The 16,954-nt window shown below is 46.8% G+C and overlaps 1 protein-coding gene across 1 annotated transcript in view; it reads right to left on the reverse strand.

Annotated features, from left to right (window-relative positions):
* CFAP157 (cilia and flagella associated protein 157) overlaps nucleotides 1-16,954 on the reverse strand; it is a 153,783-nt gene that overhangs the window by 76,941 nt on the left and 59,888 nt on the right. Inside the window, exon 6 of the mRNA XM_053695499.1 lies at nucleotides 15,062-15,212. Within this exon, the coding sequence (XP_053551474.1) occupies nucleotides 15,062-15,212 (151 nt within the window). The remainder of the gene's footprint in view (nucleotides 1-15,061; nucleotides 15,213-16,954) is intronic.

Genomic DNA, 16,954 nt, shown 5'->3' on the forward strand with positions numbered 1-16,954 from the left:
GTTACCTACACACACACAGTGAGCCTGTTACCTACACACACACAGTGAGCCTGTTACCTACACACACACACACACAGTGAGCCTGTTACCTACACACACACAGTGAGCCCGTTACCTACACACACACACACACACACACAGTGAGCCTGTTACCTACACACACACAGTGAGCCTGTTACCTACACACACACACAGTGAGCCTGTTACCTACACACACACACAGTGAGCCTGTTACCTACACACACACACAGTGAGCCTGTTACCTACACACACACACACACACACAGTGAGCCTGTTACCTACACACACATAGTGAGCCTGTTACCTACACACACAGTGAGCCTGATACCTACACACACACAGTGAGCCTGTTACCTACACACACACAGTGAGCCAGATACCTACACACACACAGTGAGCCTGATACCTACACACACACAGTGAGCCTGTTACCTACACACACAGTGAGCCTGATACCTACACACACACACAGTGAGCCTGTTACCTACACACACACAGTGAGCCTGTTACCTACACACACACAGTGAGCCTGATACCTACACACACACAGTGAGCCTGTTACCTACACACACATAGTGAGCCTGTTACCTACACACACACAGTGAGCCCGTTACTTACACACACACAGTGAGCCTGTTACCTACACACACACAGTGAGCCTGTTACCTACACACACACAGTGAGCCAGATACCTACACACACACAGTGAGCCTGATACCTACACACACACAGTGAGCCTGTTACCTACACACACAGTGAGCCTGATACCTACACACACACACAGTGAGCCTGTTACCTACACACACATAGTGAGCCTGTTACCTACACACACACACAGTGAGCCTGTTACCTACACACACACAGTGAGCCCGTTACTTACACACACACAGTGAGCCCGTTACTTACACACACACAGTGAGCCTGTTACCTACACACACACAGTGAGCCTGTTACCTACACACACACAGTGAGCCTGTTACCTACACGCACACAGTGAGCCTGTTACCTACACGCACACACAGTGAGCCCGTTACCTACACGCACACACAGTGAGCCTGTTACCTACACACACACAGTGAGCCCGTTACTTACACACACACAGTGAGCCTGTTACCTACACACACACAGTGAGCCTGTTACCTACACACACACAGTGAGCCTGATACCTACACACACACAGTGAGCCTGTTACCTACACACACAGTGAGCCTGATACCTACACACACACAGTGAGCCTGTTACCTACACACACACAGTGAGCCCGTTACCTACACACACACAGTGAGCCCGTTACCTACACACACACAGTGAGCCTGTTACCTACACACACACAGTGAGCCTGTTACCTACACACACACAGTGAGCCTGATACCTACACACACACAGTGAGCCCGTTACCTACACACACACAGTGAGCCCGTTACCTACACACACACAGTGAGCCTGTTACCTACACACACACAGTGAGCCTGATACCTACACACACACAGTGAGCCTGTTACCTACACACACACAGTGAGCCTGTTACCTACACACAGTGAGCCTGATACCTACACACACACAGTGAGCCTGTTACCTACACACACACAGTGAGCCCGTTACCTACACACACACACACAGTGAGCCTGTTACCTACACACACACAGTGAGCCTGTTACCTACACACACACAGTGAGCCTGTTACCTACACACACACAGTGAGCCTGTTACCTACACACACACACAGTGAGCCCGTTACCTACACACACACAGTGAGCCCGTTACCTACACACACACAGTGAGCCTGTTACCTACACACACACACACAGTGAGCCTGTTACCTACACACACACAGTGAGCCTGTTACCTACACACACACAGTGAGCCTGTTACCTACACACACACAGTGAGCCTGTTACCTACACACACACACAGTGAGCCTGTTACCTACACACACACAGTGAGCCTGTTACCTACACACACACAGTGAGCCTGTTACCTACACACACAGTGAGCCTGTTACCTACACACACACACAGTGAGCCTGTTACCTACACACACACAGTGAGCCTGTTACCTACACACACACAGTGAGCCTGTTACCTACACACACATAGTGAGCCTGATACCTACACACACACAGTGAGCCCGTTACCTACACACACACACAGTGAGCCCGTTACCTACACACACACAGTGAGCCTGTTACCTACACACACACACAGTGAGCCTGTTACCTACACACACACAGTGAGCCTGTTACCTACACACACACAGTGAGCCTGTTACCTACACACACACAGTGAGCCTGTTACCTACACACACACAGTGAGCCTGTTACCTACACACACACAGTGAGCCTGTTACCTACACACACACAGTGAGCCTGTTACCTACACACACACACAGTGAGCCTGTTACCTACACACACACAGTGAGCCTGATACCTACACACACACACAGTGAGCCTGTTACCTACACACACACAGTGAGCCTGTTACCTACACACACACAGTGAGCCCGTTATCTACACACACACAGTGAGCCCATTACCTACACACACACAGTGAGCCTGTTACCTACACACACACACAGTGAGCCTGTTACCTACACACACACAGTGAGCCTGTTACCTACACACACACAGTGAGCCTGTTACCTACACACACACAGTGATCCTGTTACCTACACACACACAGTGAGCCTGTTACCTACACACACACAGTGATCCTGTTACCTACACGCACACAGTGAGCCTGTTACCTACACACACACACACACAGTGAGCCTGTTACCTACACACACACAGTGAGCCTGTTACCTACACACACACACAGTGAGCCTGTTACCTACACACACACACAGTGAGCCTGATACCTACACACACACACAGTGAGCCTGATACCTACACACACACAGTGAGCCCGTTACCTACTCACACACAGTGAGCCTGTTACCTACACACACACACACACACAGTGAGCCTGTTACCTACACACACACACACACACAGTGAGCCTGTTACCTACACACACACACACAGTGAGCCTGTTACCTACACACACACACAGTGAACCTGTTACCCACACACACACACACAGTGAGCCTGATACCTACACACACACAGTGAGCCTGTTACCTACACACACACACAGTGAGCCTGTTACCTACACACACACACACACACACACACACAGTGAGCCTGTTACCTACACACACACACACAGTGAGCCTGTTACCTACACACACACACAGTGAGCCTGTTACCTACACACACACACAGTGAGCCTGTTACCTACACACACACACAGTGAGCCTGTTACCTACACACACACACAGTGAGCCTGATACCTACACACACACAGTGCGCCCGTTACCTACACACACACACAGTGAGCCTGTTACCTACACACACACACACAGTGAGCCTGTTACCTACACACACACAGTGAGCCTGTTACCTACACACACACACACAGTGAGCCTTTTACCTACACACACACAGTGAGCCTGATACCTACACACACACAGTGAGCCCGTTACCTACACACACACACAGTGAGCCTGTTACCTACACACACAGTGAGCCCGTTAACTACACACACACACAGTGAGCCTGTTACCTACACACACACACAGTGAGCCTGTTACCTACACACACACACACAGTGAGCCTGTTACCTACACACACACAGTGAGCCTGTTACCTACACACACACAGTGAGCCTGTTACCTACACACACACACAGTGAGCCTGTTACCTACACACACACACAGTGAGCCTGTTACCTACACACACACAGTGAGCCTGTTACCTACACACACACAGTGAGCCTGTTACCTACACACACACACAGTGAGCCTGTTACCTACACACACACAGTGAGCCTGTTACCTACACACACACACACACACAGTGAGCCTGTTACCTACACACACACAGTGAGCCTGTTACCTACACACACACACAGTGAGCCTGTTACCTACACACACACACAGTGAGCCTGTTACCTACACACACACAGTGAGCCTGTTACCTACACGCACACACACACAGTGAGCCTGATACCTACACACACACAGTGAGCCTGATACCTACACACACACAGTGAGCCTGTTACCTACACACACACAGTGAGCCCGTTACCTACACGCACACACACACAGTGAGCCTGATACCTACACACACACACACAGTGAGCCTGTTACTTACACACACACACAGTGAGCCTGTTACTTACACACACACACAGTGAGCCTGTTACTTACACACACACACAGTGAGCCTGATACCTACACACACACAGTGAGCCTGATACCTACACACACACAGTGAGCCCGTTACCTACACACACACAGTGAGCCCGTTACCTACACACACACAGTGAGCCTGTTACCTACACACACACACACACACACACACACACAGTGAGCCTGTTACCTACACACACACAGTGAGCCTGTTACCTACACACACACACACACAAACACACACACACACAGTGAGCCTGTTACCTACACACACACAGTGAGCCTGTTACCTACACACACACACACACAGTGAGCCTGTTACCTACACACACACAGTGAGCCCGTTACCTACACGCACACAGTGAGCCTGTTACCTACACACACACACACACAGTGAGCCTGTTACCTACACACACACACACACACAGTGAGCCTGTTACCTACACACACACAGTGAGCCCGTTACCTACACACACACAGTGAGCCCGTTACCTACACACACACAGTGAGCCTGTTACCTACACACACACAGTGAGCCTGTTACCTACACACACACAGTGAGCCTGTTACCTACACACACACAGTGAGCCTGTTACCTACACATACACAGTGAGCCCGTTACCTACACGCACACACACACACACAGTGAACCTGTTACCTACACACACACAGTGAGCCTGTTACCTACACACACACAGTGAGCCTGTTACCTACACACACACAGTGAGCCTGTTACCTACACACACACAGTGAGCCCGTTACCTACACACACACACACACACACACACAGTGAACCTGTTACCTACACACACACAGTGAGCCTGTTACCTACACACACACAGTGAGCCCGTTACCTACACACACACAGTGAGCCTGTTACCTACACACACACAGTGAGCCTGTTACCTACACACACACAGTGAGCCTGTTACCTACACACACACAGTGAGCCTGTTACCTACACACACACAGTGAGCCTGTTACCTACACACACACAGTGAGCCCGTTACCTACACACACACAGTGAGCCTGTTACCTACACACACACAGTGAGCCTGTTACCTACACACACACAGTGAGCCTGTTACCTACACACACACACAGTGAGCCTGTTACCTACACACACACAGTGAGCCTGTTACCTACACACACACACAGTGAGCCCGTTACCTACACACACACACAGTGAGCCCGTTACCTACACACACACACACACAGTGAGCCCGTTACCTACACACACACACACAGTGAGCCCGTTACCTACACACACACACAGTGAGCCCGTTACCTACACACACACACAGTGAGCCCGTTACCTACACGCACACACAGTGAGCCCGTTACCTACACACACACAGTGAGCCCGTTACCTACACACACACACAGTGAGCCCGTTACCTACACACACACACAGTGAGCCCGTTACCTACACACACACACACAGTGAGCCCGTTACCTACACACACACACACAGTGAGCCCGTTACCTACACACACACACACAGTGAGCCCGTTACCTACACGCACACACAGTGAGCCCGTTACCTACACACACACAGTGAGCCCGTTACCTACACACACACACAGTGAGCCCGTTACCTACACACACACACAGGCCTAGATTTAGAGTTCGGCGGTAGCCGTCAAAACCAGCGTTAGAGGCTCCTAACGCTGGTTTTGGCCGCCCGCTGGTATTTGGAGTCAGTGATTAAAGGGTCTAACGCTCACTTTTCAGCCGCGACTTTTCCATACCGCAGATCCCCCTACGCCATTTGCGTAGCCTATCTTTTCAATGGGATCTTCCTAACGCCGGTATTTAGAGTCGTTTCTGCAGTGAGCGTTAGAGCTCTAACGACAAGATTCCAGCCGCCTGAAAATAGCAGGAGTTAAGAGCTTTCTGGCTAACGCCGGTTTATAAAGCTCTTAACTACTGTACCCTAAAGTACACTAACACCCATAAACTACCTATGTACCCCTAAACCGAGGTCCCCCCACATCGCCGCCACTCGATTAAAATTTTTAACCCCTAATCTGCCGACCGCCACCTACGTTATACTTATGTACCCCTAATCTGCTGCCCCTAACACCGCCGACCCCTGTATTATATCTATTAACCCCTAACTTGCCCCCCACAACGTCGCCGCAAGCTACTTAAAATAATTAACCCCTAATCTTCCGACCGCAAATCGCCGCCACCTACGTTATCCCTATGTACCCCTAATCTGCTACCCCTAACATCGCCGACCCCTATGTTATATTTATTAACCCCTAATCTGCCCCCCTCAACGTCGCCGACACCTACCTACACTTATTAACCCCTAATCTGCCGAGCGGACCTGAGCGCTACTATAATAAAGTTATTAACCCCTAATCCGCCTCACTAACCCTATCATAAATAGTATTAACCCCTAATCTGCCCTCCCTAACATCGCCGACACCTACCTTCAATTATTAACCCCTAATCTGCCGACCGGAGCTCACCGCTATTCTAATAAATGTATTAACCCCTAAAGCTAAGTCTAACCCTAACACTAACACCCCCCTAAGTTAAATATAATTTTTATCTAACGAAATAAATTAACTCTTATTAAATAAATGATTCCTATTTAAAGCTAAATACTTACCTGTAAAATAAATCCTAATATAGCTACAATATAAATTATAATTATATTATAGCTATTTTAGGATTAATATTTATTTTACAGGCAACTTGGTAATTATTTTAACCAGGTACAATAGCTATTAAATAGTTAAGAACTATTTAATAGTTACCTAGTTAAAATAATAACAAATTTACCTGTAAAATAAATCCTAACCTAAGATATAATTAAACCTAACACTACCCTATCAATAAAATAATTAAATAAACTACCTACAATTACCTACAATTAACCTAACACTACACTATCAATAAATTAATTAAACACAATTGCTACAAATAAATACAATTAAATAAACTATCTAAAGTACAAAAAATAAAAAAGAACTAAGTTACAGAAAATAATAAAATATTTACAAACATAAGAAAAATATTACAACAATTTTAAACTAATTACACCTACTCTAAGCCCCCTAATAAAATAACAAAGCCCCCCAAAATAAAAAATTCCCTACCCTATTCTAAAATACAAATATTACAAGCTCTTTTACCTTACCAGCCCTGAACAGGGCCCTTTGCGGGGCATGCCCCAAGAATTTCAGCTCTTTTGCCTGTAAAAAAAAACATACAATACCCCCCCCCCAACATTACAACCCACCACCCACATACCCCTAATCTAACCCAAACCCCCCTTAAATAAACCTAACACTACCCCCCTGATGATCTTCCTACCTTGTCTTCACCATGCCAGGTTCACCGATCCGTCCTGGCTCCAAGATCTTCATCCAACCCAAGCGGGGGCTAGACATCCACTGAAGAAGTCCAGAAGAGGGTCCAAAGTCTTCCTCCTATCCGGCAAGAAGAGGACATCCGGACCGGCAAACATCTTCTCCAAGCGGCATCTTCTATCTTCTTCCATCCGATGACGACCGGCTCCATCTTGAAGACCTCCAGCGCGGATCCATCCTCTTCTTCCGACGACTAGACGACGAATGACGGTTCCTTTAAGGGACGTCATCCAAGATGGCGTCCCTCGAATTCTGATTGGCTGATAGGATTCTATCAGCCAATCGGAATTAAGGTAGGAATTTTCTGATTGGCTGATGGAATCAGCCAATCAGAATATAGTTCAATCCGATTGGCTGATCCAATCAGCCAATCAGATTGAGCTCGCATTCTATTGGCTGATCGGAACAGCCAATAGAATGCGAGCTCAATCTGATTGGCTGATTGGATCAGCCAATCGGATTGAACTTGATTCTGATTGGCTGATTCCATCAGCCAATCAGAAAATTCCTACCTTAATTCCGATTGGCTGATAGAATCCTATCAGCCAATCGGAATTCGAGGGACGCCATCTTGGATGACGTCCCTTAAAGGAACCGTCATTCGTCGTCTAGTCGTCGGAAGAAGAGGATGGATCCGCGCTGGAGGTCTTCAAGATGGAGCCGGTCGTCATCGGATGGAAGAAGATAGAAGATGCCGCTTGGAGAAGATGTTTGCCGGTCCGGATGTCCTCTTCTTGCCGGATAGGAGGAAGACTTTGGACCCTCTTCTGGACTTCTTCAGTGGATGTCTAGCCCCCGCTTGGGTTGGATGAAGATCTTGGAGCCAGGACGGATCGGTGAACCTGGCATGGTGAAGACAAGGTAGGAAGATCATCAGGGGGGTAGTGTTAGGTTTATTTAAGGGGGGTTTGGGTTAGATTAGGGGTATGTGGGTGGTGGGTTGTAATGTTGGGGGGGGGGTATTGTATGTTTTTTTTTACAGGCAAAAGAGCTGAAATTCTTGGGGCATGCCCCGCAAAGGGCCCTGTTCAGGGCTGGTAAGGTAAAAGAGCTTGTAATATTTGTATTTTAGAATAGGGTAGGGAATTTTTTATTTTGGGGGGCTTTGTTATTTTATTAGGGGGCTTAGAGTAGGTGTAATTAGTTTAAAATTGTTGTAATATTTTTCTTATGTTTGTAAATATTTTATTATTTTCTGTAACTTAGTTCTTTTTTATTTTTTGTACTTTAGATAGTTTATTTAATTGTATTTATTTGTAGCAATTGTGTTTAATTAATTTATTGATAGTGTAGTGTTAGGTTAATTGTAGGTAATTGTAGGTAGTTTATTTAATTATTTTATTGATAGGGTAGTGTTAGGTTTAATTATATCTTAGGTTAGGATTTATTTTACAGGTAAATTTGTTATTATTTTAACTAGGTAACTATTAAATAGTTCTTAACTATTTAATAGCTATTGTACCTGGTTAAAATAATTACAAAGTTGCCTGTAAAATAAATATTAATCCTAAAATAGCTATAATATAATTATAATTTATATTGTAGCTATATTAGGATTTATTTTACAGGTAAGTATTTAGCTTTAAATAGGAATCATTTATTTAATAAGAGTTAATTTATTTCGTTAGATAAAAATTATATTTAACTTAGGGGGGTGTTAGTGTTAGGGTTAGACTTAGCTTTAGGGGTTAATACATTTATTAGAATAGCGGTGAGCTCCGGTCGGCAGATTAGGGGTTAATAATTGAAGGTAGGTGTCGGCGATGTTAGGGAGGGCAGATTAGGGGTTAATACTATTTATGATAGGGTTAGTGAGGCGGATTAGGGGTTAATAACTTTATTATAGTAGCGCTCAGGTCCGCTCGGCAGATTAGGGGTTAATAAGTGTAGGCAGGTGTCGGCGACGTTGTGGGGGGCAGATTAGGGGTTAATAAATATAACATAGGGGTCGGCGATGTTAGGGCAGCAGATTAGGGGTACATAGGGATAACGTAGGTGGCGGCGGTTTACGGAGCGGCAGATTAGGGGTTAAAAGTGTAATGCAGGGGTCAGCGATAGCGGGGGCGGCAGATTAGGGGTTAATAAGTGTAAGGGTAGGGGTGTTTAGACTCGGGGTACATGTTAGAGTGTTAGGTGCAGACGTAGGAAGTGTTTCCCCATAGGAAACAATGGGGCTGCGTTAAGAGCTGAACGCTGCTTTTTTGCAGGTGTTAGGTTTTTTTTCAGCTCAAACTGCCCCATTGTTTCCTATGGGAGAATCGTGCACGAGCACGTTTTTGATGCCGGCCGCGTCCGTAAGCAACTCTGGTATCGAGAGTTGCATTTGCGGTAAATATGCTCTACGCTCCTTTTTTGGAGCCTAACGCAGCATTTGTTTGAACTCTCGATACCAGAGTTAAATTTATGGTGCGGCCAGAAAAAAACCCGCGGAGCGTTAACAGCCCTTTTACCGCCGAACTCCAAATCTAGGCCACAGTGAGCCCGTTACCTACACACACACACAGTGAGCCCGTTACCTACACACACACACACACACAGTGAGCCCGTTACCTACACACACACACAGTGAGCCCGTTACCTACACACACACACACACACACACAGTGAGCCCGTTACCTACACACACACACAGTGAGCCCGTTACCTACACACACACACACACACAGTGAGCCCGTTACCTACACACACACACAGTGAGCCCGTTACCTACACACACACAGTGAGCCTGATACCTACACACACACAGTGAGCCTGTTACCTACACACACACACAGTGAGCCTGTTACCTACACACACACACACACACAGTGAGCCTGATACCTACACACACACAGTGAGCCTGATACCTACACACACACAGTGAGCCTGTTACCTACACACACACAGTGAGCCTGTTACCTACACACACACAGTGAGCCTGTTACCTACACACACACACACACACACACACACACAGTGAGCCTGATACCTACACACACACAGTGAGCCTGTTACCTACACACACACACACACACACACACACACACACACACACACACAGTGAGCCTGTTACCTACACACACACACACACACACACAGTGAGCCTGTTACCTACACACACACACACACAGTGAGCCTGTTACCTACACACACACACACACACACACACACAGTGAGCCTGTTACCTACACACACACACACACAGTGAGCCTGATACCTACACACACACAGTGAGCCTGTTACCTACACACACACACAGTGAGCCTGTTACCTACACACACACACACAGTGAGCCTGTTACCTACACACACACAGTGAGCCTGTTACCTACACACACACACACACACAGTGAGCCTGATACCTACACACACACAGTGAGCCTGTTACCTACACACACACACACACACAGTGAGCCTGATACCTACACACACACAGTGAGCCTGTTACCTACACACACACACACAAACACAGTGAGCCTGATACCTACACACACACAGTGAGCCTGATACCTACACACACACAGTGAGCCTGTTACCTACACACACACACACACACAGTGAGCCTGATACCTACACACACACAGTGAGCCTGTTACCTACACACACACACACACACAGTGAGCCTGATACCTACACACACACAGTGAGCCTGTTACCTACACACACACACAGTGAGCCTGTTACCTACACACACACAGTGAGCCTGTTACCTACACACACACACAGTGAGCCTGTTACCTACACACGCACACAGTGAGCCCGTTACCTACACACACACAGTGAGCCTGTTACCTACACACACACACAGTGAGCCTGTTACCTACACACACACAGTGAGCCTGTTACCTACACACACACACACACACAGTGAGCCTGTTACCTACACACACACACACACACACACACACAGTGAGCCTGTTACCTACACACACACACACACACACACACACACACACAGTGAGCCTGATACCTACACACACACAGTGAGCCTGTTACCTACACACACACACAGTGAGCCTGTTACCTACACACACACACACACAGTGAGCCTGTTACCTACACACACACACACAGTGAGCCTGTTACCTACACACACACACAGTGAGCCTGTTACCTACACACACACACACACACACAGTGAGCCTGTTACCTACACACACACACACACAGTGAGCCTGTTACCTACACACACACACACACACACACAGTGAGCCTGATACCTACACACACACACAGTGAGCCTGTTACCTACACGCACACACAGTGAGCCTGATACCTACACACACACAGTGAGCCTGTTACCTACACACACACAGTGAGCCTGATACCTACACACACACAGTGAGCCTGTTACCTACACACACACACAGTGAGCCTGTTACCTACACACACACACACACACACACACACAGTGAGCCTGATACACACACACATACCTAGATTACAAGTGGTGCGCTAACTGCAGCGCAAGTGCGGTATGTTTTTTTGTTCGGCTCCCTCGAGAGTCTTCAGGCTCTCTAGCCTCACCAGTCCTTGTGTTATTAAATGATAATAACGTAAGGACTGATGAGACTAGGGAAGCTGAAGACTCTCGAGGGAGCCGAACAAAAAAACATACCGCACTTGCGCTGCAGTTAGCGCACCACTTGTAATCTAGGCGACAGTGGGCTTGTTATTTACGCACACCGTGGGCTTGTTATTTACGCACACAGTGGGCTTGTTATTTACGCACACAGTGGGCTTGTTATTTACGCACACCGTGAGCTTGTTATTTACGTACACCGTGAGCTTGTTATTTACACACACAGTGGGCTTGTTATTTACACACACCGTGGGCTTGTTATTTACGCACACAGTGGGCTTGTTATTTACGCACACAGTGGGCTTGTTATTTACGCACACCGTGAGCTTGTTATTTACACACACAGTGGGCTTGTTATTTACACACACCGTGAGCTTGTTATTTACACACACAGTGGGCTTGTTATCTACACACACAGTGGGCTTGTTATTTACGCACACAGTGGGCTTGTTATTTACGCACACCGTGGGCTTGTTATCTACACACACCGTGGGCTTGTTATCTACACACACAGTGGGCTTGTTATTTACGCACACAGTGGGCTTGTTATTTACGCACACAGTGGGCTTGTTATTTACGCACACCGTGGGCTTGTTATCTACACACACAGTGGGCTTGTTATTTACGCACACCGTGGGCTTGTTATTTACGCACACCGTGGGCTTGTTATTTACGCACACCGTGGGCTTGTTATTTACGCACACCGTGGGCTTGTTATTTACACACACAGTGGGCTTGTTATCTACACACACCGTGGGCTTGTTCTTTACGCACACAGTGGGCTTGTTATTTACGCACACAGTGGGCTTGTTATTTACGCACACAGTGGGCTTGTTATCTACACACACAGTGGGCTTGTTATTTACACACACAGTGGGCTTGTTATTTACGCACACCGTGGGCTTGTTATTTACGCACACCGTGGGCTTGTTATCTACACACACAGTGGGCTTGTTATTTACGCACACCGTGGGCTTGTTATCTACGCACACAGTGGGCTTGTTATCTACACACACAGTGGGCTTGTTATTTACGCACACCGTGGGCTTGTTATTTACGCACACCGTGGGCTTGTTATCTACACACACAGTGGGCTTGTTATTTACGCACACCGTGGGCTTGTTATCTACACACACAGTGGGCTTGTTATTTACGCACACAGTGGGCTTGTTATTTACGCACACAGTGGGCTTGTTATTTACACACACCGTGGACTTGTTATTTACGCACACAGTGGGCTTGTTATTTACGCACACAGTGGGCTTGTTATTTACGCACACCGTGGGCTTGTTCTTTACGCACACCGTGGGCTTGTTATTTACGCACACCGTGGGCTTGTTATTTACGCACACCGTGGGCTTGTTATTTACACACACAGTGGGCTTGTTATTTACGCACACCGTGGGCTTGTTATTTACGCACACAGTGGGCTTGTTATTTACACACACAGTGGGCTTGTTATTTACGCACACCGTGGGCTTGTTATTTACACACACAGTGGGCTTGTTATTTACGCACACCGTGGGCTTGTTATTTACGCACACAGTGGGCTTGTTATTTACACACACAGTGGGCTTGTTATTTACGCACACCGTGGGCTTGTTATTTACGCACACAGTGGGCTTGTTATTTACGCACACCGTGAGCTTGTTATTTACACACACAGTGGGCTTGTTATTTACACACACCGTGGGCTTGTTATTTACGCACACCGTGGGCTTGTTATCTACACACACAGTGGGCTTGTTATTTACGCACACAGTGGGCTTGTTATTTACGCACACCGTGGGCTTGTTATCTACACACACCGTGGGCTTGTTATTTACGCACACCGTGGGCTTGTTATTTACGCACACAGTGGGCTTGTTATTTACGCACACCGTGGGCTTGTTATTTACGCACACCGTGGGCTTGTTATTTACACACACAGTGGGCTTGTTATCTACACACACCGTGGGCTTGTTCTTTACGCACACAGTGGGCTTGTTATTTACGCACACAGTGGGCTTGTTATTTACGCACACAGTGGGCTTGTTATCTACACACACAGTGGGCTTGTTATTTACGCACACCGTGGGCTTGTTATTTACGCACACCGTGGGCTTGTTATCTACACACACAGTGGGCTTGTTATTTACGCACACCGTGGGCTTGTTATCTACACACACAGTGGGCTTGTTATCTACACACACAGTGGGCTTGTTATTTACGCACACCGTGGGCTTGTTATCTACACACACAGTGGGCTTGTTATTTACGCACACCGTGGGCTTGTTATTTACGCACACCGTGGGCTTGTTATCTACACACACAGTGGGCTTGTTATTTACGCACACCGTGGGCTTGTTATCTACACACACAGTGGGCTTGTTATTTACGCACACAGTGGGATTGTTATTTACGCACACAGTGGGCTTGTTATTTACGCACACAGTGGGCTTGTTATTTACGCACACCGTGGGCTTGTTCTTTACGCACACCGTGGGCTTGTTATTTACGCACACCGTGGGCTTGTTATTTACGCACACAGTGGGCTTGTTATTTACGCACACCGTGGGCTTGTTATTTACGCACACCGTGGGCTTGTTATCTACACACACAGTGGGCTTGTTATTTACGCACACAGTGGGCTTGTTATTTACACACACCGTGGGCTTGTTATTTACGCACACCGTGGGCTTGTTATTTACACACACAGTGGGCTTGTTATTTACGCACACCGTGGGCTTGTTATTTACGCACACCGTGGGCTTGTTATCTACACACACAGTGGGCTTGTTATTTACGCACACCGTGGGCTTGTTATTTACACACACAGTGGGCTTGTTATTTACGCACACCGTGGGCTTGTTATCTACACACACCATTAGCACATCCTTCAGAGATGTAGCCGCTTGACTCAAGACCAACTTTATAGACTCCTTTAGTTTATTTCCTTCATTTAGCTCCCCTCTCAGACCGTCCGTCTCTTGCTTGAGACTCTGCACTTCTTCTTCCAGAGAGCTGACATGTTGCCTAGAGAGATAATGATCAGTTAATGCCACTAATGTGTAATACAGTAAGTACAGCACTAAAGGCAGAAAGGAAAGAAAAGAGAAAGATACACTATGACCAAAAGTATGTGGAAACTTGACCATCACACCCACACTCATCAATTTAATATGTAGATTGAAACACATTCATTAACTGAAACAGAAACAGCTGTGTGGGAGGAATAAAACTGGGTGAGGAACAGCCTAACTCTGCTAACAAGGCGAGGTTGCTAAAGACAGTTTAATGTCAAAAGTTATACACTATGGCAAGAATGAGCCAGTAGCAAGACACAGGAAAGTTATACTGCATCAGCAAGGTCTCTTGCAGAAATTTCAAGGCAGACGGAGGTTTCCCGATGTGCTGGCCCAGCACAAAGAAGAAGCACAAAGAAACAGGCAACCGTGAGGGCTGTACTTGCAGTGGTCAGGTCAAGGAAACTTAGTGAAGAAGATGAAAGACATATCCATCATGCTTACTTTTCTTTGCAATTAGAAGATGTCCAGCAGTGCCATCAGCTCAGAATTGGCAGAAACTAGTGGGACCCTGTTACACTCATCTACTGTCTGGAGAAGTCTGGTCAGAAGTGGTTTTTATGGAAGACTTGCAGCCAAAAAGCCATACATCCAACGTGGAAACATGGCCAAGCGACTCAACTATGCATAAAAACACAGAAACTTGGGTGCAGAATGAATGTCAGCAAGTTTCCTGGACTGATGAGTCAACATTTAAAATATTTGGCTGTAGCTGAAGGCAGTTTGTTTGCCGAAGGGCTGGAGAGTGGTACAAGAACTAATGTCTGCAGGTAACAGTAAAGCATTGTGGAGGTTCCTTGCAAGTTTGGGGTTTGGTCAGAATTAATGGTCTACCACCTAATGCTGAGAAGTACAGATACTTATCCATCATGCAATACTAACAGGGAGGCATCTGTGACAGACCCTGTGGTCAGAACTAAAAGAATTGACCTTGTGTAGCTTTGAGAAGCTGTTTTCTAAAAGACAGGTTTGCTGGCCTCAGCTATTGTGTGCTATAATTACGTTTAAGTGATAAACATTCCATTGTTTAATCACATCTAGAGAGCAGACGCCTCAGTGATAAGAAAAGCCAAGTGTGTTGTTTAAGTTGTTATCAGCTTGAGCAAGGTATTCTATTGTATCATGTCAAAGGGCGTGTTTCCTCCATCTAATGTACAACATTCTTTCAACCCCCCATCTGGGGTCTGACCTGCATAAATACTGGGCATATGGCCCTTAATAAAGTACACTTTTGTTTTACCTTGAATGTGGAGCCTGGTCTCATGTTTGAGGGGAAATACTGGCTGGGTTGTGAGTTCCTGATCCCATATTCAGGACATTGTTCATCTGGGGTTAACCCTTGGTATCCTGTTGGTACCGTAACAATTGGCGGCAAGCGACGGAATGAACCTTATCACCCAGAAGAGCAACTACACAAGGCAGTAACCTCAGGAAGAGGGGGATTATAACAATACTGACTAAGATGGAAAGAGTACCAGGGACAGAAGGAACCAATGGGCCCAGCATAGCAGACAGAACCCCTGAAGAAGCAAGCTTTCATCGGGCGGTTAAAATAAGACTGGCATATTATGGCCCCAACCCATCTGCCGAAATTATCGACCGGGTCATAGCAGCTGTGGAGGCCAACCTACTTCGCCAAAGCGGCGCTGCAGCAGCCCAAGTCACAGCAACCCCAGTGGAAAAGGAAAAGTA

This window comes from Bombina bombina, chromosome 12 (assembly GCF_027579735.1).
Source record: "Bombina bombina isolate aBomBom1 chromosome 12, aBomBom1.pri, whole genome shotgun sequence".
NCBI classification, from domain to species: domain Eukaryota; kingdom Metazoa; phylum Chordata; class Amphibia; order Anura; family Bombinatoridae; genus Bombina; species Bombina bombina.